At 55.2% G+C, this 21871-nt stretch overlaps 1 protein-coding gene across 8 annotated transcripts in view; it reads left to right on the top strand.

Moving 5' to 3' along the window:
• The window catches only part of RGS3 (regulator of G protein signaling 3), an 85210-nt gene that overhangs the window by 55213 nt on the left and 8126 nt on the right, over window positions 1-21871 (top strand). For 6 of the 8 annotated variants that reach the window (XR_008733891.1, XM_055720766.1, XM_055720767.1 and 3 more), the window contains 2 exons: window positions 3730-3852; window positions 18991-19638. Coding sequence is in view for 7 of the 8 variants with exons in the window: in XM_055720766.1 (XP_055576741.1) it covers window positions 3730-3852; window positions 18991-19638 (771 nt within the window). In the remaining variant the exon portion in view is untranslated. Of the gene's footprint in view, window positions 1-3729; window positions 3853-12554; window positions 12658-18293; window positions 18542-18990; window positions 19639-21871 lie in introns of those variants that run through there. The other 2 variants (XM_055720772.1, XM_055720771.1) reach the window with 2 other exon arrangements.

Here is a 21871-nt window from a genome sequence, read left to right as displayed (position 1 = left end):
CTCTGGGATCTCTGCTGGGTTTGGCTACGGACCAACGCTCTGAACGTTCGAGGCCAGGGGCTGGGCAGAGCTGAGCTGGGCTGCGAGCCCTGTCCCTGAACCACTTTGCCATAAACCCTGAAGAGGAGCGGAGCCTGGGGAAAGAAGAAGTGTGTTCCCCTGATCTGTGGGGGAAAACGTCCACCCAAGGACCTGACCAGCCTCTATCTGCTAGCACAGCTGGGGGAGGCAGCAATGAGAACAGCCCCAGGCTGGGCTGGTCCCTGAGTTCAAGGCACTGGAGGTGTCAGGCTGAGTCTGGCTCGTTGTTCTTGCATCTTCGCTTTGCAGTGTCACATAGAGCCACCCTTGTGTGCCAGGTGCTGTTGTGCTGGGTCCTGCGTGGAGGGGCATGTCTTGGTGCGTAGGGTCTGGGGGTGTTCTCTGGGAGGTCATCAGCTGATCTACGGGCTACAGAGCCAACAGTTCCTTTTTGGCTGGTGTCTGCTGGGCTGACCAGGAGCTCTGCTTGGCCAGACCCCTTGCCTGTCATCTCCCCATGCTCCTGGATGCAGTGGGGCTGGGTCTCAGCCTAGGGGAGCATCTGCAGGGGTGAGCTTTTCCCATGGAGCAGAAGAAACCTCTTCCTGTGATAATCCCTGGCTGTAACAGGGCCCATTTGGGGCTTGTGTTGGCTAGTCTGGGTCCTCCTCTGTGATACATGCTCTGCATTTCTCTCTTACTCTCCCACGGGCAGCAGTGGCCTGGGGTCCTGGTGCTGGTGCAGGGGCCGGTGCTGCCCTGGAGCCATGGGCTCACGGGTGGCTCCCGTGCCAGCCAGCACACAACACCTGCAATAACATGTTTTTCAAAAATGCTGGGGTGCAGGCAGTCAGAAAGCAACTGGCAGCCACTTCAGTCGCTCGCTTTATCTGGTCGCAAACGCCCCCTTCACGCCATCTGCATCCTCCTTTCCCAGCACTGTGAGATTAAACCCTGTTTTCTCTTTGTAAATATTGGCAGGCAAAGCGGCAGCCTCCCTGAATGAAAACAATAGCGGAGAGGCCGGTTCCCAGAGCGAGCCCTGGGCCAGGCGGCGTGCGCAGGGCATGGCTGAGCCCCGATGGTGGCCGACCTCCTTGCCCTGGCCTCCCCGGTGCATGGGAGTGCTGAGCTGGGCAGCTCGGCCCCCCGGCAGGGGCTGGGCTCCGGGGACACGTGCCGCTGGTAGAGCTTTGTCCTATATAACCATCGGTCCTTCACGTGTCTGCCCTCCGTCTGGCTGGATCCCAAAGGACTTTGCAAGCAGGAGCCTGTGCTTTAGAGGCAGCTGGGGGTGCTCAGCCCCTGCGGGTTGGGCTGCCTCTTTCCCCGACACAGTTGAACATTACTGGGGGGAGCAGGTTGATGGAAGAGGGAGAAACAGAGCCTTTCCCTTGGGAAATGTGCATTGGAGAGGTTAAATATCACTTTGAAGGAATAAAGTGCTGCAGTCTCGCTGCTGTGGCACAGAAATGATAGTAAAATACGTACAGATTGGATAAATACAATTTGGCAGTTAGTGTCCCCCCTCTGCCTTGCCCACAATATCCAGGACATGCATCGGGGCTGTTGAATTTCTCCTCTGACTTTTGGACCAGAGGGCAATCTCCTTTCCTGGCTTTAATATTCCCAGGCGGCTGGGGCTGGGGAGTCTTTCCAGCTCGCTGAGGCTGAGCGGGAGGGAGAGGGACACGTTGCTCTCAGGAGCCAGTGTGGGCTGAGCATCACTCTATGCTAAATTCAATCAAAGAGATGGGGACTGTAATTGAATCAGCAAGGGGCTGCAGAGCAGGGGTAGGTGAGCGGTGCATCCATCACAAGCAAGGGGATATGAGATGTCCTTGGAACTGCTTTAAGCCTCGTGCTGGAGGAATTGCAGAAGCTCGGTAGGGACGGGAGTGTGCAGTATTTGCAGCATCAATGTGGGCGCTGGACTCCTTGCAGCTGCGCTAATGTCTTTTAGGCTTTGCTGAGTCCTTGCCGTCATTCACTTCTGGCCCCAAGTGCAGGGCAGGGAAATGCCAGTCTGGATTTCCAGCTCAGTGGATTGGTACCCGTCCTCTCCTCTGAACGCAGGAACGATTAGGTACTTTCCTAGGGACTGGTGGATATCACAGAAGTACAGCCTAGTGATCTGCTAGCATGGGACTGGGAAAGATTGAGACGTCTGGGATGGGAAAGAGCACTGGGATGCTCAGAGCATCACTGCAACTCAGGATCTGGGGGACAAGGGGGAGCCTCACCCCCTTTGTGTCCCTGAATCACAAACCTCTATTCCATTTTGGTAGTGCTCAGTAAGCCCGAGCATGTATTTTCGATGTTTAAGCCTGTTTCTGTTGTAAGAATAAATATGTGGTGATGTCCAGACATAAGAAAGATCAAATCTTCTCTTTCCTATAAGTCTTCTTGGAGGGGCAAAGGACTGACCTAGAGATCTCTGTTTTCTAGAGGTGAAGTGGGAGATTGGTTTATTTACTGCTTTAGTAGGGATTTTGGATTAAACGTGAATGAATTAGCATCGAATGAAAACAGTGTTTAAATGGTGTGACTAAAAAGCTTTTCCTTTTCTGGTTGTGTTGTGTCTCTGGAGTCACAAAGCTGCAAGTTCCTTAGTTCTTTCTGACCTTTCTGGGAAAAACAGGCTGTTGGAGACCTGCCCTTCTGGAAGGAAATCCTAGGGGGAAATGAAAGACCTTTTTTATGCCCTTTAGTGGAAGGCTCTTTTTTCTTTCTTTACGGTTCTGTCCTAAAGTTCTGGGGTTTTTTTCTTTCTTTCTTTTTTTTTTTTTTTTTTCTTCCCCTTTTCATATCTGGCCTCAGAAGGAGATAATCCAGCCATGGGCGTTTCTGGACCCTTTTTAAAGTGAAACCTGCAAAACTCCAGTGGGCAGCAAATGTTACTAATACTTAATTTTTAGCACAAGAGATTTAAACTGCATTTAAGGGCTGGGAGACACTTGCTGAGTGAAATCAGTTAGAAGGTTTCTTAAATAAGTGGGATTTGGCCCGAAGAAAATGTGTCCAAAAGAAACAGGTCCATATCAAAAAGGGTGTGTGCAGGGAAGAGGCTAGGGTGCGAGGGGAGGTGGGCTCAGGTGGGATGAATGCCCATCATTTCTCTTAATTCCTTTCTCACTGCACATTGCTCACAGACAGTGCATGACTGGAGCTGGAGCATCATCCTCAAAACAACCCCTGATGTATGCTCTAAGTAAGGAGCAGAGCAGGCGAGGCTGCTCTGGGGCTTCTCCTGGAGTCTGTCTTCCTCCCAGCCCCGCCCAGCCTAAAGGTGCTTGTTTTCATCAGTTCATGCTACGGCGCCTCATTGATGTTTGCATACAGCAAAGCTCAATTTCCACTCTCTAAATTAGCTTGACAGACACGTTTCCACTGTGGTGGCACAGGGTGCGGAATTGCTGGTGCTCTGCCCGTGCCTTACCACTCTGCTCCTGCTTATTAAAGCAAAAGTCTGCTGCTCTGCACCATAGCAGCCTTTAACCCTCTCTCTGGAGGAGATGCCACTGTCAAGCTGATTTCCCATCTATTTTGCTTTCTCGTGCCCAGAGCTCAGGTCACCAGTGCGAGCTCTCCTGTTTTATATATATATATACTACACAGCTTGTTGGAAGCAAGTAGTTTGCAAACAAAGCCAGGGCCTGCGACACACAGCTAATGACCTTCTCTCTGCCTGTGTTTCCTTTACGTCAGAAGTCGGAGTGCTTATTAAGTTTGGAGGCTTACTCCCAGGAGCAGAAGAAGAGGATCTGCTGGTGTCTGGCTGAGAACATCACCAAGCAGCAACATCCGGCATCAGCTCCTACAGAGAACAAGGTAAGAGACCCATGCGGGAGCTCAAAAACCCTTCTCTGAGCATTGCGGGGCTCTGCCTGTGGTGGGGATTTTGCTCCAGTGACACTCCTGCCAGGCGAGCTGCTCTGGAGGCTGGTTTTTTGTGAGGTGAGGAGCAAGTTTGCATTCAGGCACTGCTGCATCCGAAGCTTCCTGCCCTGCTCGGGAAACAATTACTGCATTTGCATCCACTGACTCGAGTGGAGGCAGACTCTGAGTCTGACACCTCCCAGCATCTGTATTTGGACAGCTGAGGCCATGCAACTCCTGCCTCAAGAGCTCGGTGCTAGGGCAGGACTGAATGCGGAGGGAGAGGTTCAGGCCATGATCTCTGGGTCCTGATTAAAGGGCTGAGGTCATGGGAGTAGCGGTGTAGAGATTTGCCCCTTCTGTGCACTCAGATGGGCTCAAGCATTTGATCTGGACCCCGCAGATGGCCTCAAAGCACAGAAAGGTCATTTGATGAGTGTTGTTTTTCATACCTAGCAAGGCAGCACCAGCACTTTTCCCACACTGAAGAACTTCAGCCTGGCCTGACAGCATTGTCTTAGCAGCATTGGCAAGAGAGATGTGTGTGGAGCAGGTTTGAAGCACTGTCGGGCATGCCTGACCTGCGGGGATGCAGTTAACACCTCCTGCCTGCCTTTGGGGCTGGGGCTGCCACACCATGGAGTTTTCTGGGACAGTGGCAATTTCTGCTGGAGTCGTCTCATCCCCTGTGGATTGGGTTTGGACCGTCAGTGGGTGACCTGCTGCTCAGGAGAAGAGAAACGCACTGTGCTGAGTGTTTAAAGAGCTTTAAGTGAGGCAGACAGGGATCTCGAGGGTAAAACCACCTGGATAACTCCCCTTGCTGGTGTGTGGTGGTGGAGCGGCTCCTGCCCCACGTCAACATGTGGATACAGCTTTGGTGTGTGGTCCAGTCTGGCTTAAAGGCAGGTGACACTCTCACTGAATGTGCAGGCAAAACCAGGAGCAGGTGACTACGCTGCTGCCTGGATCTGGAGGCAGAGTGACGTGGCTTTTGCTCTGCAGCGTCCCAAACTGGGTCAGCACAAACATCTCCACAGGAGACACAGCCTCCAGATTCCTTTTCCTGCACGTTTCAGATGTACTAAAATAGCAACAACATACAAAGCCTGAGAACCTAGTTACCAACCAAACCGCTAGAAATGCAAATAGCCCAGGGCAGCTAATTCAAAGAGGTGACAAGGCTCTTGTTGTCCTGTGGTACGTCTTGCTGGCATGACCCAGTGCCTGGGCAGGGGGTCCCAGGCAGCTTGGCATGGGGGCGATGCGCATGATGGTTCTGCTGCTGGGGGCTTGGCATGGCTCTGCTCTTGGCTGGCTGCCACCCAGCCACGGGCTGGGGGATCCTCTGGGGTGAAGCTGTGCAGGAACATGTTCAAATGTGGGCATCTCAAATAGATCCTCAAAGCGGGGATCTTGGCGGCTCTCCATCATGACACGTGCTCTGGGACTTTGGGTGATATTGCTGTTTGCCCTCCCCGCCCCAGACTCTGTGTTCACGGCAAGGTGTGGGATTTTGGCATTCTGCTAGACGTAGAAGTCCTGTGGCTCAAAGCAAAGCCCTGGAGAGTGTCTGCTCCCCATGTTATGGAAGGAGCCTGGCTATGAGTAGGTGAAAAAATACTCTAGCAGACAACACAAACCTTTCTAAGGCTTTTCTGTGCCTCAGGAGCCCAGAGGGTGCTCCTTGGGTGCAGTGGAGTGACAGCACGGGTCCTCCAGGGTTTGTGACTAGGGTGTTTTGTCTTGGCTTGCCAAAGCTGATGGAAATCTCACTGGTGGGATATGGGGCCAGGAGGGAGAAAAGGAGCATGAGAGCAGCCACCAGGCAACTAATTTAGTTTGTAGCACCATTTCCTATCCCAGCAAGGTATAAAATGACCAGGATGCAATTTTAAAGCAAACGTGATTCTGAAATGCAAGAAGGAACAGCGTAGGGAAGGGAGAGCAGCCAGGTGTGAGGCTGCAGCTCCAGAGCGGACAGGTGAGGATGCAAGCTCAGAGCAGAGTGGGCAGCTGCACCAGTGAGGCCAGGCTGGAGACAGAAGCCTGACATGGGTGAGCTGCAGCTGGGGCTGCTATAACCAGTCTGCACGGCAGCTGGTTAGTCAGGGCAGATGTCTCTGGGGATGCCAGTGCAGCAGGGGGCAGGAGCTGGGAAAATCAGTTGCTTTTTGGAAGGAAGAAGTGATCCATTAGCTTTGCTTGTTGCTTACAAGTCATTTGATGCTAGGGCTATTTAAGGAAACAGAACAGTGTCTGTGCTCTCTGCACAGGCAAATGAAGCTGAAAAGACCAGCCTTGGCATGGTTAATTTCAGCTCCAAGCAGGAACCTGATTTGCAAAGCCTTTAAAACTGCTCCAGCTTGGCAAGTGGCAGCACATCTCTCTTCGGCCAGAGCCCAGCTGAGGGTATCTGGCTTTGCTGTGTGACAGGAGCGAAGGGCCAGCACAGCCTCAGTGCCAGGCAGAGATGCACCATGTGCCAGCTGTGCACTGGAGCTGCAAAAAGGGACACTGTCTGAGCAGCAGGCAGCTCCTCAGCAGCCTCTGTGGCTGCCGTGCCAGAGTGTGAGCTGGGAACAGCTCTCCCTGCAACATGTTAATACTGCTGTTAATGCTGTCCCTCAGTCCTTCCCCGAACAGACAGATGCAGTGGGGCAGAGGATCCCCAGAAGGATGGGTGCATCTGGAGAGGAGGGGCTGGACTGGCCAAACTGATGGAGAAAAGTTGTGTGGTGCCAACTTTTTGGAGCTGTGGGAAATCAGACAAATTTTGGGGTGGTACCTCTTGTTTTTCAAGGTCCCCTGAGCCATCCCCAGGCAGGGCAGCACTAAGGGCAGGAGTGTCCTTCTGGCTCAGGGACATGGCTCTGCAGAGCTGCCACTGCCTCCAGCAACGTTTCCTGGGAGGATGGTGTCAAGCCTGGAGGATGCACGCTCTCTGGGGCCCATGTTGTCACACTGCTGCTTTCAGAGCAGCTGGTTTTAGAGCAAAGCTGCTAGTTTCTGGGACAGACAAGTATATGGTACATGCTGCATCCACTTCTGGAGATGAAGGGAGAGATATCCATGAAGGATACAGCTGTGATGGTCCAGCCATGCTCCCAATGAGCTTTTCCTGACAGAGTCGGTGCAGGAGGAGCTCTGGGAATAACTGTGGCTGGCGGTGTGGTCCAGCTTGCTTGACATGATGGAAGTGGGGCTCCAGTGGCTTTTCTGCTGCCACTATAAGACCTGGCTGAACTTCACTAAGTGATGAACCTGTCCTGCCAGCTGCAGCAGGTCTCAGGGGTTGTTCTGTGGATATTTCCTCCCTCTGCAGAACCTTCCCCACTCTTGTCCTCAGGTTTGGGTCTGCCTTGAGAGGCTGTTCCCTGCCCCTTGGCTGTACTGAGCAAGGATCTGTAAAACACATCACCAGGGTGACCCAGCTCGGTGACAAACATCGCTAAATGGGGAGGCGTGGAGCCTGGAGGTGGGCTGGGGCTGGTGAGGAATCACAGCAGCGGCAATGTGATTATAGTGAGAGCAGCTTTATGAATTAATCGGGTTAGTGAGGCTGCCTCCTTGGGCCAAGTAATGACCATCTGTGCAGAGCATGGTTTTTAACCTTGCATTGCTGCACTGGTCCTGTTTCTAGCCTGGCCCTGCGATGAATTGCATTAACGCTATTGAAGAGATGGCAAACTGCAGAGCAGGGGCAAGGATGAGGCACCAGGGGCTGGAGCTGCTCCAGCTGGTTTGGCTGCCAAGGAAAAGATTAGTGGCACAACACCCTGCTTGTAACAAACCTGCTATGACCATCTGATTCTCACTGCTTGTTTCTTTGTGTCTTCCACACTCAGAACGGCTGATTACTCTTCCCTCTGACTCCGTGACCTGAGATTACCTCGGAGATGATGGCTGGCTGTATCTGAAAGATGTAGATTATCCTTAAGCTAAATAATTATGGACACTTGGTGGTGTGGACTTTGGGCCATGGGAGTCCAGGATGGGTGCTCCCCTTGTTTCCCAAGGGAGGTGGTGGATCCTCAGCACTTTTCAAAGCCCGGCCACCAGTCTCTCTGCCATGGCTGCTGACGGTGTGAGCAGGCGTGGACTGATCCTGCACCCTGGCCCTTCCTGGCAGCGCTGGCTCCGGTGCTGGGAATGAGCCGCTGGGAGGGACTGGCTGGCCCCTTCCTGGCCGTTCCTCTGGTCAGGAAGGGCAGGGCTGTTTCTCTCACTATTTACAGCGCACTTGACAAGTGCAAGTAAATGTGCTGTCAACAAAAGCAAACAGTGTGTAATCGAGGGATGATTGAAACCAGGGCCGAAGCGGTGGTGGGGGAGGGCTCTGCGGAGGATCTGCAGGCAGAGGGGCGGCCACACTCCCCCCGGGCACTGGCCTGGGCACCTGCAGTGTGGGGAAGGTTGAGCGTGGGTGATCCCTCTCCTGTCCCATGCCCTGCCTCCTCTTCCTCGCCCTGAGCACCCTGCTGTGCCCCAGGCACCCACCCTGCTGCGCACCCGTGTCCCTCTGCAATCACTGTTCCCTGCAGGGCACCTCGCTGCCTTCAGCAACACCCTTTCTCTTTACACTGGGTTGTCTCCTTTGGATGGTGGCGACATACATGCTCGTGCTGGCACAGCCAAGGGGCTGCTGGCATTGGCTGGCTGTGACAAGCACCTGGGGACAAGGTGCTTGTAACGAGGCTGGGGACAAGTGGGGTGGATCTCTGTCTGTCTGACTGGGGTGCTTCACTCAGTGGCAGTGTAGTCAGAGTGTGTTTGACTGTTTGATGGGGAAGGAGGGAAGAAATTTGCTCCTTCTTGCTTTGTTTTAGGTCCAAAGTCCTTCCATTTTGGGCTGGCAACCTGCTGCCCCGTCAGTGCCAGCTCTGCTCCAGAGGGTCCTGCTCACCTGCTGCTGTGGAGCAGACAGGACAGGGCATGGTTAAGGGTGCAGGAAACCTGGACCTCCATCAGAGCCTACTTTTCTTCCATGGTGCCAACACGAGAGACGGGGCAGGGCTAAGCACATCACACCAGCACCTGGAGGGCCAGCCTGACCCTGGCCACACACCCTCCCAGCGCCTTGCTCGTGCTCTCAGGGTGCTCAAACGGAGGAGAAAATGGTGAGGTTTATTCTGCCCCAATAGGGTTAAAGCATCAGCTGGCAGTATTTATGAGCCAGGTTACAAAAGTAAAGCAAATAAGTGTGTTGTTCCATGCTGGCGAGCACAGTCCAGCTCTTACCCTGGGCTGGAAAAACTTGTTTCTGAGGGCAGCCAAAGGCTGCTTCAGTAATGCTGTGAATTCGGGAGCTGTGGGACTGGAGATGCTGTCCCTTTGGGGATGAGGCTCCTGCTCAGCTCTGTCGGCTTAAATATCTGGAGGAAACTGTCCCTGCCAGAGGTTCCCGTGATATCAGAGTGAATGGGACCTTTGAATCCATGTCGGCGAGCTCAGAGCATGGTGGTATGTGGGTCTCTCCCTGGACGCTCAACGGGCTGAGAAAAGGATAGTGTGTTGACTTTAACTCAGCTGGGACAGGAGTTGAAGAGATAGCAGTAGGTGTGAAGCAGGCTGCAAACATAAAAGAAGTTGATACAGTTTGTGCTACCCCAGACTGACCGATCCTGAGCTGTATTCTTGCTGGGTGTGTAGCCCTTTTTCACAGGAACAAGTCCCACATGCAACCAGGGCATCAAAGGCTGTGTGTGTGTATTTTACAGTTCCCTTCAAAGCGTGTCTCAAATGTCCCTTTATAAATTAAAGGACTCTATGCAGTAGCCTGACTGCCAATTCCCTGCGGTGCAGGTGAGCCTGGATGAGTGCTGAGGGGTCCTGGGGCTGATCTTTCACCCTGTCAGTCCCCTCTTGCACATCAGTTGGCTTGCAGTCCTAAGCACAGGGACACAGCACAAAGCCTGGGGAGGCGAGGGTTCGCCTGGCATTTGTGTGGGGCTGGATGGGATGCTGGGTTGGGGTACTGGGCTTTTTAGCATCTCCCCTGGCACTGAGCCCTGGCTCCATCAAGCTCAGTTTCCAGCCCTGCTGGGTCTTGATGCTGGCTCAGGTGGACTGGAGGTGCTGGGGGCTGCCAGCCCTGGAGAGCCGCTCACTTGGCCCCAGTGCTGCTGGCTCCCAGGCTCCCGAGGCACGTGTGTACCGGGAGCGAGCAGGGAGGGACAGTGGAGCAGATGGGCCAGCTGAGAGCCACAGCTCCAGTTTTATTTGTCCATTTGCCTAGCTGAACTCCAAAGCCATTAGGAAAGCAGACCTTTCCCCTCCGGCAAACACTAGCTCCTGTTTCTCAGGCACTGTGTGATGTTCTCCCGGCCACATCCACTGACACCAGTGATCTTTCCTGCATCCATCCCGAGCAGAAAGGCACAGTGGGGTAGCAGGGGTGCGAGCAGCCACTGACACTTTTATCACAGCCAGAGACATTTTTAAACCCTTGAAGATGTTTCTTGTGAATCCCAGAAGGGCTGGTAAGAGCAAGCATGCTGACATGAGCAGCGCTGGCAGCCCAGGGGGGGTGAGTGGTGTTGAGATCACTTGCACAGGGTGGCCAAAGGCACAGACGAAGTGGTTTAAGCCAGCGCTGCTATGATTTAATGAAGGCGCTGGAAGTGCTTTGGCGCAGCGCTGCCTGCGAAGGGGAGACACTGCCCGTGCCAAGCAGGGCTGGCCCTGTCTGCTTAGCTGGAGCGCTCCTCTCCCATGCCCAAATAACTACTGTTTTGGGTACCTGCCGATGCTCTTCCCTTCTGGCGTGGTGGAGGGCTGCGTGCATGTGGTTGGGCAAGACTCTGAAGCCAAGCTCAAGTAATTGATTGCAAAAGTTACTCGAACCCTGATATCTTTGCAAAGCCAAAGGATGTGTTTGAAATGCCGGGGAGCTCTGGGTGGTGGTGCCCAGAGTGGTGTGGGGTTGGGATGGTTTCATCCTGTCCCCGTGGGGTCCCCTGGCCCTCCACGAGGCTTGGCATCCTGCCCTGTAACAAGCACTTTCCTGATGGAGTGACATGGCATGATTGCAGGAGGGTTACGTTTGGCTTTGGAGTCGCTGGTGTTGTTTTTGGTACTGTTTGGGACTCCTCTGTTCTGTGTGTGACTGGCCATGGCCCTGTTGGTGCCAGCTGCAGGCAGAGCTGCTCTGCCACGTCCTGTTCTCTCAGGGGTTGTTTCCTTACTGTGATCTGTGCCGGCAGCAGCGATTGATTCCAGCACCGACATCATGGTCCTGTTATAAGTGATTTTGGGATGAGTCTTTCCCAATGGCTCTGCGGTGAATGAATGCATCAGCTCAGGATCCTGCTATCACCTCCCTCATTCTGCACAGTGGAGAGTGCTCTGCCCCTGCTGATAACACTGCAGAGAGATTCCCCTGCTGATCAGCCTTGTGCCACCCTGGCAGGGAAAGGATGCTGAGGGTTGTGGGCTGAATGCCAATGACAGGATCCCCGCCTTCCTCCCCCTTTCCCACCTCTCTGCTTTTTTTACTGCCGGGGATATTTATGCCCTAGACGTTATCTCACTAGCCTCCAGCACCAAGTCCCACCGCACTCACCCTGCGGAGGCAGGTTACCTCGGTCAACGAGGCTGCAGGCCGTAGCTAGTGCCCAGCTTGGGCAAACTGGTGCTGTATCGTCAAAATGACAGACATGGTGCGGTGTGTGTGTGCAGGTTTGGATGGCGGCTGGGCTCATTCCTGTCTGAAAGGGGCCAGGGACCCCAGGCTGGGGGTGCTCTGAGGCTCAGGGGCAGCTGGGCACCTACAGTGTGGTGACATCCCTGGGCTGTGTGCCCATGTCCCACAGCCCTGCAGCCAGCCAAGTGGCCTTATGAAGGAATCAGGCACAAAACCCATCAGGCCCAGCTCCCTTTGACCGTGCAGGCAGGATAGGTGCTGACCACAGCTGCTGGAGTGGCTGTGCCACGTTGCTGCTGTCGGTGATGGCATCGTGTAGCTGAGTTCAGCTCCATGTTCAGTGAGATTTTATATTTCCTGTACCACTGCAAAGCTGTGGCTACCTGCAAGGTGAAGGAGGCAGCACATTTCCCCTGCTCCACCCCAGAAATATCCATGAGCCTGCAGCTGGCTGGGAGCAGGGGGACATGTGTGCGCCTGAAGTCTGTGCTGGAGAAGAGCCAAGCACAGGCTGGGACCGTGGCAGTGAGACCCATCAGTAAATGATGGCCATGGTGCAGATAACTACTGGCAAATGGCTGTGGCAGCAGCTGTGCGCACACACGCCACTGCGCTCTCCCTGTAGCCATCAGGGCAACTTGCCTGTCTTGGTCAACAAAATGTAATACCAGGAGGAGAAGCATCCAGCCAAGGCAGTCGGGTCCCCAGCTGGTGTGTATGGGGGTGTCAGGAGAGGGCACTGGCCTTTGCAGGAGAGAAGGGCAGATGGTCATGCGTGGGCTGACCCCTGGATGGGGACCGTACTCTAGGTAGGTAGATGCTCCCTATTCCTGCCCATTAGGGTAGAGCCGCTCATAGGGGATTGCAGTGCAGAGGGCAGAGCGCCACGCTGCAGAGCATCTCCCACTTCTTTTCCAGAAAAAGTAGTTTGGGAAAAAATCCAACTGCGAACCTGCAGCAGAGTTTGATTTAACAGGAAGCATCAGAATCGGTCTGTGGCTTGGTGTCACTCGGGGGCAGGAGAAGGGGAGCTGCAACAGCAAATGTGTTGGGTTTCGGTGTGATACATAACTCTTCCTGAAGGCAGAGCGGTTGTCCACATTTATCAGCAGGTAATAGTACCTCCAGGGATTGCTAGCGGAGCTGTAAATAGCACGAGGGGGACGCGGGAGTGGTGTCTGGGAGAGTCTGGGGCGGCTTCAGCTGCCGCTTGAAACGGACATTAATAACTGCAGAGGCAGAGCCAGGCACTGCGCTCGCATCTGCTCAGCCGTGGCTGCGGGCACATGTCGGGGCTGGGGCTGCCGGAGGAGATGCCGCTTGCTTGGCCCCTGCAGCTGGGATGCAACTGGGAGCCCACATTTGGTAGGTTTTGCTTTCAAAGCTGTACCCTTCGCTGGGCAGGATCCGGCCACAGGTTGAGGAAGCAGCACGGTGCCTTCGGGAACACTGATGTCCTTTTAAATGAAAGGCATCTGCTCAGCTCCCTGTGCCGGTCCCCTTGCACCCCTGCGCTGGGCTGTGCCTGCTGCCTCCTGGGGAACCTGTGGCTCCTGCCTGGCTTCATTGCTGCCAGGCTGGGCTTGAAGGGTTGGTAACGGAGAGCATCCAGGGGGAGTGAAGGGGCATTTGTAGCGATGGGGACTTTTTGGGGTTCCCTTGCAAGTCTGGCTCTGTGTACGGCTGTGCCATCCGCGCTGGCTGGCTCTCACTGCCGGAGCAGCATTTCAGGGGGCTGAGAACGTGGGCTTTCTGCTCCAGGACTTTCACAGCTGCCCTCCATTTACTGGCATTTTGGCTGCCCTCCGTTTACTGGTACTGGGGACCAGCCAGCAGCTTCAGCCCTTACCACTGAAATCCAAGCTGTGTGTGTTGGTAGCCGTGGTGGGTATGGAGGGCAGCGGCCAGGGGACAGGTTGGGGTCCAGAGCTGGGACAGCCGGGGCAGCTGCGGTTCAGGACTGGCAGCTCGGTGCTGCGGTGGTAGCAAGTCTCGGCTAACTCCAGCTGCTTGGCTAAAGTGTGCGGGGGGTGGGGGGGGTGGGGGGGTGGAGGGGCAGGGTTGTCCTAGGTTGTTTGCTGACACTTTTGGCAGGTGGTCGCACCAAAACATGGGGTGCAAGCTATGTGTTGGGCTAGCTCTGGACAAGGCTGTTGCCCCCAGTTAAGCGCTGGCTCCTGTTCACCACTGTGTTGCAGGCAGCAGAGCAGCTCTGGGGAGAGGCGCAGTGTGGGCACTGCAGCGTCAGGGCTGGGCGCTACCCCGGTCAGGCCCCCTTTGCAGAGCCATCAGTTGGGGGTGACAGTAACGGGGTAGTGGGATTAGTGCAGACAGCTGATACGGGATCATTTCCTCAAGGCAGAGGACGACTTCTCCTTCCAGGGCTCAGAGATGTTTCCAGTACAGGTTTTTTTTGGGTGGTATGAAGTTTTACACCCCCACAGGTGTCTCACTGGAGGCATATATCCACCCTTGCCACCCTGCTCCAATGCATTGTTGGATCTTGCTGTTTGGGTTTATACATCTGCACTTGCATTTGCTGTTACACTAATTGCTTGTATCAATTATTCATCGATTCAGTAATGAAGCAGGGAATGGGTAGAAAACCCTGCTGTGCAATGAGCCCTGGGCTCCAGCCAGCCCCACAGAGCCACCACAGCTCAAGGAGGGCAAGGAGCGGAGCTGCTCGGGGATGGTCCTTGTGAACACTTTCAAAATGACTCCCACGAAAATTTTCTCAAGTTTTGATAGTTCTGCTTTGTGTTTCTGGCTATATTTTCTTCCTCTCAGCCCGATCCTCTGTGCTTTCTTAGTGGCCACTTTTTAAGCCTCAAGGTGACCACCATCCATAGTTTCATTTATGTGAAATTTAGCATTTCACAGGACAAGTTAGAAGTTCCTGATCTGATGGATCTAGGCACAGTTTGTCCCATGCTAAGAACCAAAACTGTAATTTTTTTCTTCCACTTCAGGAAAACCCTACTTTGAAAACACTGATGTTTCCCTGAGTGATGTAGATGCTGTTTATCCCTGCATCCCGTCTACCCTGGGGAGGGTGTTATCTCTGCACAGGGAACACACTGCCAGTAGTGAAGCTGGCTGCATCCTCCCCGAAATCCCCCTGGAAAGGGACTTGCACTCATTCCCATGGAGTTAGATGCTTTTGGGGACAGGTAAGGCACCTTTGAGCAAAGGTAGATTTAAGGGCAGCCGGAGCCAGAGAGGTTCCTCCATTGGGATGCACGGAGGATGTGGCTGCTGTGGTCTGGGAGAGCCCATGAGAGCAGTATCCAGCAGTATCTCGAGAGGTCCATTAACCCCTCCTGGGATGAGTGTGCAGTCGGAGCAGCGTGTCCTTCACTCTCCTGCTCATCTTGATGTCCAACAGTCTGTTACATGCAGGGACTTTCTTGCTTTTGCCAGTCCCTGATTTTGGCTCAGGAGCTGCCTGGGTAGCAGGGCAGATCTCCCAGGCACATTTAGACTCCTCTTCACCAGTGTTAACGCAAGAGAAAGATGTGCATTGCAAAACCTGAGCATCCACATCGGGAGCCAGGTAAAGGCTGAATTGAATTTTCTTGTGTCCAGGTGTTACCTGAGCCACAGTGGCTCCGTGACTGCGAGGAGCAGAAATAGCTAAATGAGAAACTGAGAGCCTCAAAAAAATCCCTGACCTCCCAGAGCTGGGGATTTAAGGGAATGCCACAGCTCCCCACACTTCTGGCAGCATGAGAGCTGGCAGCACCAGGGGAGACCAGTGCAGGTGTCAGCCCACAGCTGTGCCGTCTCTGTGGCTGGTGTTTTCCCAGCTGGAAGGTCCCGGCTGCGGGCCACCAGAAAGGGCACGTTATTTAAAGAATTGCTGGAGAAGTTGAGGCCACGCTAACAAACCCACATCTGTTCACTGAAATTTGCTCTGCTGGCAAACACGAATGGTTCTGGTTGCTAGCAGCAACTAGAAGAAAACTGATCAGATTACAGATAGAAGAGCAGAGGGTTTGCAGTACTTCTCCCCTGTCTTGGTTTGAAGAAAACTTTTGACTCAGTGAGTGATGCCCAAAGGCAGAGGGAGTCCAGGCAGCAGGTTACAGGTGCAGACACTGAGGATGCTAGAGCAGGCAGGGCAATGTTTGGCTTTTTTGGGATGTGCTGAGGCTTGTTCAATGGGGAAATCAATATTAGGGACTGTATTGCTGTTGCTCTGATCGCAGACCTTGCATCCTCCCTCCCTAAAACTACCCCTGATGATAGCTATCCTGGGGCTTGGAGGCAGCTCTTTCTTCTGCTTTCCCTTCTCCTGCTTGGGACATGCTGCCTTGGCTGCTTAGTCTGAGAGAGAAACTGAAACAGGGAAGTGTGAGGTCCTCCAGGGATGATGTAGTAAAGCCCCCAGGCCTTCCCAGCTCAGGACAGGGGAACCCCGGTGTTGGGAATGGGAAGACCAACATGTTGAGGGCAGGGAGACCCAGGTGTTGAGGATGGGAAGATGCAGATGCTGAGAACAGGGAAACCTGCATACTGAGGATAGGGACACCCAGATGTTGAGAGCAAGGAGACCCAGATGTTGAGAGCAGTAAGAACAAGGTGTTGAGGATGGAGAGGTCCAGATGTTGGCCGCTGGCTCCTGAGCTACTGCTGCTGGCCAAGGACCCATGCTGCAGCGAGACCATGGGATGCTTTGGATGAGTCATTGAGGTGGAGGGACAGCACCTCCCTGCTCAGACAGCATCAGCACCGCCTCCATCTGCTGCCTCCTCCAGCAGCCCCTTGGCCACGATGATGGTGAGAAGGACACCTGGTCACATCCCTGTCCTTGCTGGCCCAAGTCAGCTTGGCGCAGTGAGGTGGCCCTTGGCTTCGTGCTGCTGAAGTCCCTGGTGCCTCCAGCAGCGGTCAGGCTTGTTGGCCGGCTGTGATGGCATTACTGCCACTTTCCTTCCCCGTCTTTCCCTCGCCATCAGCTGACATTTAGCAGAGCTCTAATTTCTGTGAGGACGGGATTTCACAGCCCCGGCGATACTTTCAACCCTAGATGGAAACCTCGCTCGGTGGTGAGGCTGCTGCTCATGCCCTCCCGTGCCACTGAGGAGCAGCAGAGTCTCTGATTGAATTAGCGCGGGGATTTAATTTAATCCCTAAATGACTCTCATTCTAAAGGAGCCTGTTCATTTCCTTCAAGGGCCTTATCTGATGTGGCCAACCAGCAATATTAAGCAGAAGGACTGGGCAGATAGGGAGCTACTGGGGGCGGCGGGGGAAGGGCTTTGGAGGGAGTGAATTGAGGGCTGCGTGGGTTTGCCCTCTAATTATTTCATGAAATAATGATGACAGTGATTGTAATACATATAAGACATAAACAGCATAATTAAAACGCGCACTGGTGCAAATAGCATCCTCGCACGGCAAGCCTGGAAACATTTCCTTTTTACAAGAAATCACCTTTTGGGGAGTGAAACAGCCTCAAGGATGGGGGAAACCAAGCATTTCCTTTGTGCCTCCCACCAAATCCAGCTGTTTCAGGGACGGGGCAGATGGCACAGATGGCTCTGAGGACATGAAGATCTCTGAATTTTAGTTTTCAGGCTCACTGGGGCAGTTCAGGTGAAGTGAAATCCCTGCCTGTGGTGAGCCAGACTGGGAGGGGGCAGAGCAGCTCCTCTCCGTGCTCACAGGTGTAAAGGGGGCCCTTTTGGGTGATAAAAAAGGACAAGGCGCAGGCAGATATGGGTGAGCTCCTCTGCACACTGCCCAGGAGGCAGCTGGCTGTGGCGCTGAAATCAAGCATCTTTTTGGGAATCCGTCCGGCTTGTTGGACCTGCTAGCTCAGACAGGTGCCTGCAGATGCTGCTGGGTACCGCGTGATCTCTGTGCCATCCTCTCTGTGCAGAGCAGATGGTGCCAAAGCTGGGGCTCAAACACCTCCAGGACATTTCCTGGGGCTGACAGCAGCTTTTGGAGCCTGGCATCTGCCTACAGCTCCCTGGTGATAGCCAGTGGCGGGTTATTACCCGCGTGCAGCAGCTCTGCAGGGTAAGGAGGTGTTGAGCAGCAGGTTGGCTGTCCCAGGGGATAGCTTGCAGGGGTCTGTTGTCACGAGCTGGGACCACTGCAGGGATACAGCCTCTGTCTGCTCCGTTGGGTGCCTCTTCCTGCTGGGGTGTGAGGCTGGATGGGCTGATTCCTGTGGCTGCTGCTCTTTGTGAAGCTGAAGTCAGCTTAATTCATACAGGGGTGGTGGTGGTGTTAACTCCGGCTTTCTGGTTGCCATTGGGCTCGTGAAAATGCTTGGATATTAATTGGGGATATGGTGACATTTTTTTCTGGGTGACTTGTTACCCAGGGCTGGTCCTGTATAGTAACCCCTGCCCCAGCCCTGCAGGGTCTGCATAGGTGGAAGCTGCTTCCTGGAGGGAGGATTTTTCTCTCCTTTGGTCCTTCTCCCCTACTGAGCTGTTTTTTGCCCTTTGGCTTAGATGGGCTCCATGCAAAAGGAAAATCACATGGAAAAGAGGACCCAGCTCTGGCAAGGGGGGCTTATTGCAGGCTCCCCCTGCTCATGAAAAAAATGGAGGTTTTTTCCCTTGAATTACTTACTCCTGGCTTTTCCCTTTGAAAGGGCAGAGCTTGCTTGGGTCTTTCCCAGCTGCAGAGGAAAGCTGCAAAAAATAACCCTGAAAGCTTAGAAGACTGAAAGGGGCTGGTAGGAGTAGTTGTGGTTTTGCAGGGCACAGGGGGGTGGCTGTGGGGAGCCCCACGGCTGCGGCACCCAGTCAGGGAGGCTGAGGTGCTCGTGGCTGCAGCCAGGCTCAGCCTGGGCAATCTGCAGATGAGCAGAGCCCAGCGCTTCCCTTCGGCATTTAATAGCGCGGTGCAGGAGGGGCTGGAGCTGCCGGATGAGAGCTGCTGGTTTTCTCTGCTGCCCTGCCAACCCTGGGGAAGATCTCTGCAGGGCTGAGCCCCCCTGGCTGCTCCCAGGGGGACAGTGGAGCCACAGGGGTAAGGATGATGTTACCGGCTCTGCCTCTGCAGCTGGAGCCGAGCCTGTCTGCACCAGCTGTGCTGTGGGGCTGAGCCACCCACCACCGGCCCCCTGGTTTCTCCAAACCCACCGGTGCTGCTGGTGCTGGGGGTGGGAGCTGGGTGGCCTCATCCCACTCCTGCCCTATAGCCACCAGTTTGCTGCTAGTGGGGAAACCTGGTCCTCCAGGAATCAGGACCAGGACTGGGCGCTGTGGGGGTGATGAGCAAACTGCCATCACTGGGAGACATGAGGACAATGCTGTCCCACCCCAGCGGAGCACTGTTAGGGCTGTACAAGTTGGTGCCAGCCTTGTGTTAGGGTTGGGGTGTGGGGGGTTAGGAGTGGAAAGGCTCCCCAGGAAGGTGGCCTGTGAGAGATTTGGGGTTCTTCTGCCTTCATCCTTCTTTATCTTCTCTCTGGGCAGATGCTGGAGACGGACGCTGAGAAGTCTGGGCAGATGCACTCAGAGGACGGGAAGGCAGCAGTAGGTGATGCTGCTCCAGCCGCAGAGGCACCAGCACCGGCTGAGCCCTGGGATACTCTGGGAGCCACCCAGGGTCCTCTGCTGGCCAAAAAGCAGCCAGTGACCACCGAGAAGGGAGAGGAGCAGCCCAGCTCCCTGCCAGCCTTTGTCATCCCTGAGCTGCGACTCGACAGCACCTTCAGCCACAGCGTGGTGGGTATGGCTGGCAGCACCACAGATGGTGAGGATGATGAGGAAGATGATGATGAGGAAGATGAGGATGAGGAGGATGAGGAGGAGGACAGCACTGAGCACTACTTAGAGAGGAACGAGGCAAAGCGCAGCAGCATGATTGAGACATCGGGCTGTCAGCCCGTCTACACGCTGAGCGTGCAGAGCTCCCTGCGGCGCCGGACCCACAGTGAGGGCAGCTTGCTGCAGGAGGCCAAGAGCCACTGCTTCACCTCTGACACCACCCTCAACTGCTCGGACAGCCAGGGCACCAAGGGCCACTGGGCCCTGCCTTCCCCCAGGACCCTCAAGAAAGAGCTCGTCAAAAACGGTGGCTCCATCCATCAGCTCACCCTGCTGTTTTTGGGGCAGAGGAAGGTATGTGAGCCGGCGCTGGTCTGTGGGCATCTGGCTTCTGCTTGGCTGTGGTGTTGGGGGAGCTCCTGGGGTGAAGTTGCCCTGACACGTGGCCCCTCTCTCCATGGCCATGGCAAAGCTGGCACCTGAGGGGCCAGGAAGGTCCTTGCCACTGGCACTGAGCCCTGGGAGATGCTTAGCAGCCAGGGGTTGTCACCCAGAGCCAGTGTGCTGGTGCTGCAGGTGGGCATCTCCCACCAGTGTGTCCAGACCCTGTGGGATGCCATATCCTGGAGAGCTACTGTCTGCTGGATGGGTGGAGGCAGAGGTGCACCCAGGTGTCTGCGCTTGCAAAGAGCTGTTTGCAGTGGCAGGGACAGGAGAAAGCCAGGCTCTAGTGACAAAGAGTCCCCAGTGACCTCGGGGATGCCAGGAGCAGTGTGGCTTTCTGCCCTGGCCAGCCTCCTGCAGGGCTCTGACCGTTGCAGAGGGCCTGTCTCAGAAGAAGGTTAAGGTTAGCAGCGATTTCTGACTCTGACATGCAGAAAGGGGGAGCAGTGGGGGGCTGTGCAGCAGGGGCTCTGCGGGGGGCTGGCCTGCGCTCACAAGCCCAGCAGCCTGGGGTGCTCCCCGTGCCCCCCGGCACAGAGCTTGGTTTGGCTGTACTTTAGCAGGAAACAATGTGCCATTGCAAAGGTAGTGCCTGAGCAGTGCTGCTCGCCCCGTCCACCCCTGGTGAAGCCTGGCTGGGTGCTGAGCGCGGCTGCCTGCCTTCCTGTCCTGCGGTGCTGGCCCAGCACCCTGCTCTGCCCGACCAGGCTTGCTCTCTGCCAGTGGCTGTGGGTACTGCTCTACTCAGGGCTGTATTGCTTGGCTCAGGACCTCGTTGCATTGCTCAGGGTCATGTTGCGCAGCTCAGGACCTCGTTGCATGGCTCAGGACCATGTCATGCTGCTCGAGACCACCTTGCAGAGCGCAGGACCACATTACACGCTGCTCCGTGGCCGCTGGCTCCTTGGCAGAGGAGGCTGGTACAGAGCCCTGCATGCCACCAAGCATGGCAGCATGATGGGATTAAACCCATGGTGGGTTCAAGCCTCTTCCTGCCAGACTTCTGCCGCTTGAAAAGCCACCTCTGATGCTGTTCCCTGGAGCATTTCTGGGCTCAGAGTCCCCAGCCGACTGGTCAGAGCCCTTACAAGTCTGACAGGCTGGTCAGATGGGGCTGCTGTGCAGGAGGCTTTGCTGTGCAAACTCTTGTGGAGGCTGATGCCAGCAGTTGTGGGCTGGGGGGTTCAGACCTGCTCCCAGATCCTATCAAGAATGGACACCTGCACAGCCCGGTGCAGATGCAAGGGGGGTGGTGGCTGTGTAAGTGCCTGGTGAGAGTGTCCCGTTAAGGCTGCCAGTGATGAGTCTCCTGGAAAGAAGTTTCACAGTGCCGCTGTGCGTGCAGCCTGGGAGCTGATGGGGCTGGATGTTTTTCAGCAGAGGTAAACTGAGCTCCTCCTGGATTAAACTGCACTGGTGTAGATGAGACTGGGGTTTTTTTGGAGCAGGGACCGGATCGGCCTGTGTTGGCAGCAAGGGCAGCGTGGCTGCTGGACCTCCCGATGCTCCCACTTCCAGCTCTGTCTGGCCGGTGACTTAACCCCTGCCCCTGTGCCCTCCTGGGGCAGCCCCTGCCTGCTCCCATTGCCCTGCCTCTCTGGCTGCCTGCGGAGGGACCCAGGCTGCCTGGCAGCTGCAGCAGGCAGGGCAGCTGGGCATGGTGCCGGGCCACCACGTGCGTGGTGTTTTGGGCCACTGCCATCCCCCAGCCTACGCTTTGGAGGGACTTTTATTGGGCTGTACCTTTGGACTAGTTTGATGAAACCCTCCCGGATTTCTGGGGCAGGACACTGATGTACAATTCCCCTACGGATCCCCTCCGGCAGCAGCACCGAGCTGCCAAGCACTGATGCTACCTGCACCCAATGGCCCTGGCGGCATCGCCCCAGCATCCATCAGGGTGCTTGTTGCTTTTTTTTCTTCTCTAGGAGCATTTCAGAGGGGCTCATTTCGTTGGCCCTTTTAACACCGTCGTGCCCAGTGTGCCTCCCTGCTCCCCTCCTTCCCTTGGCTGGGCTGGGAGGTGGTTGTTTTAAGAGCATATTGTGACCGGGACTGCTGGGAGTCCTCGGACAAGCTCCGCTGCTGCCTTTTGTCCCCGAGCGCAGCGGAGCCTCTCTGGACAATGGCAGGAAACGTGCTC

The sequence above is a fragment of the Falco cherrug genome, chromosome 9 (assembly GCF_023634085.1).
Source record: "Falco cherrug isolate bFalChe1 chromosome 9, bFalChe1.pri, whole genome shotgun sequence".
NCBI classification, from domain to species: domain Eukaryota; kingdom Metazoa; phylum Chordata; class Aves; order Falconiformes; family Falconidae; genus Falco; species Falco cherrug.
The sequence above is the reverse complement of the archived record's forward strand: the minus strand, read 5'-3'. Positions and strand labels throughout refer to the sequence as shown.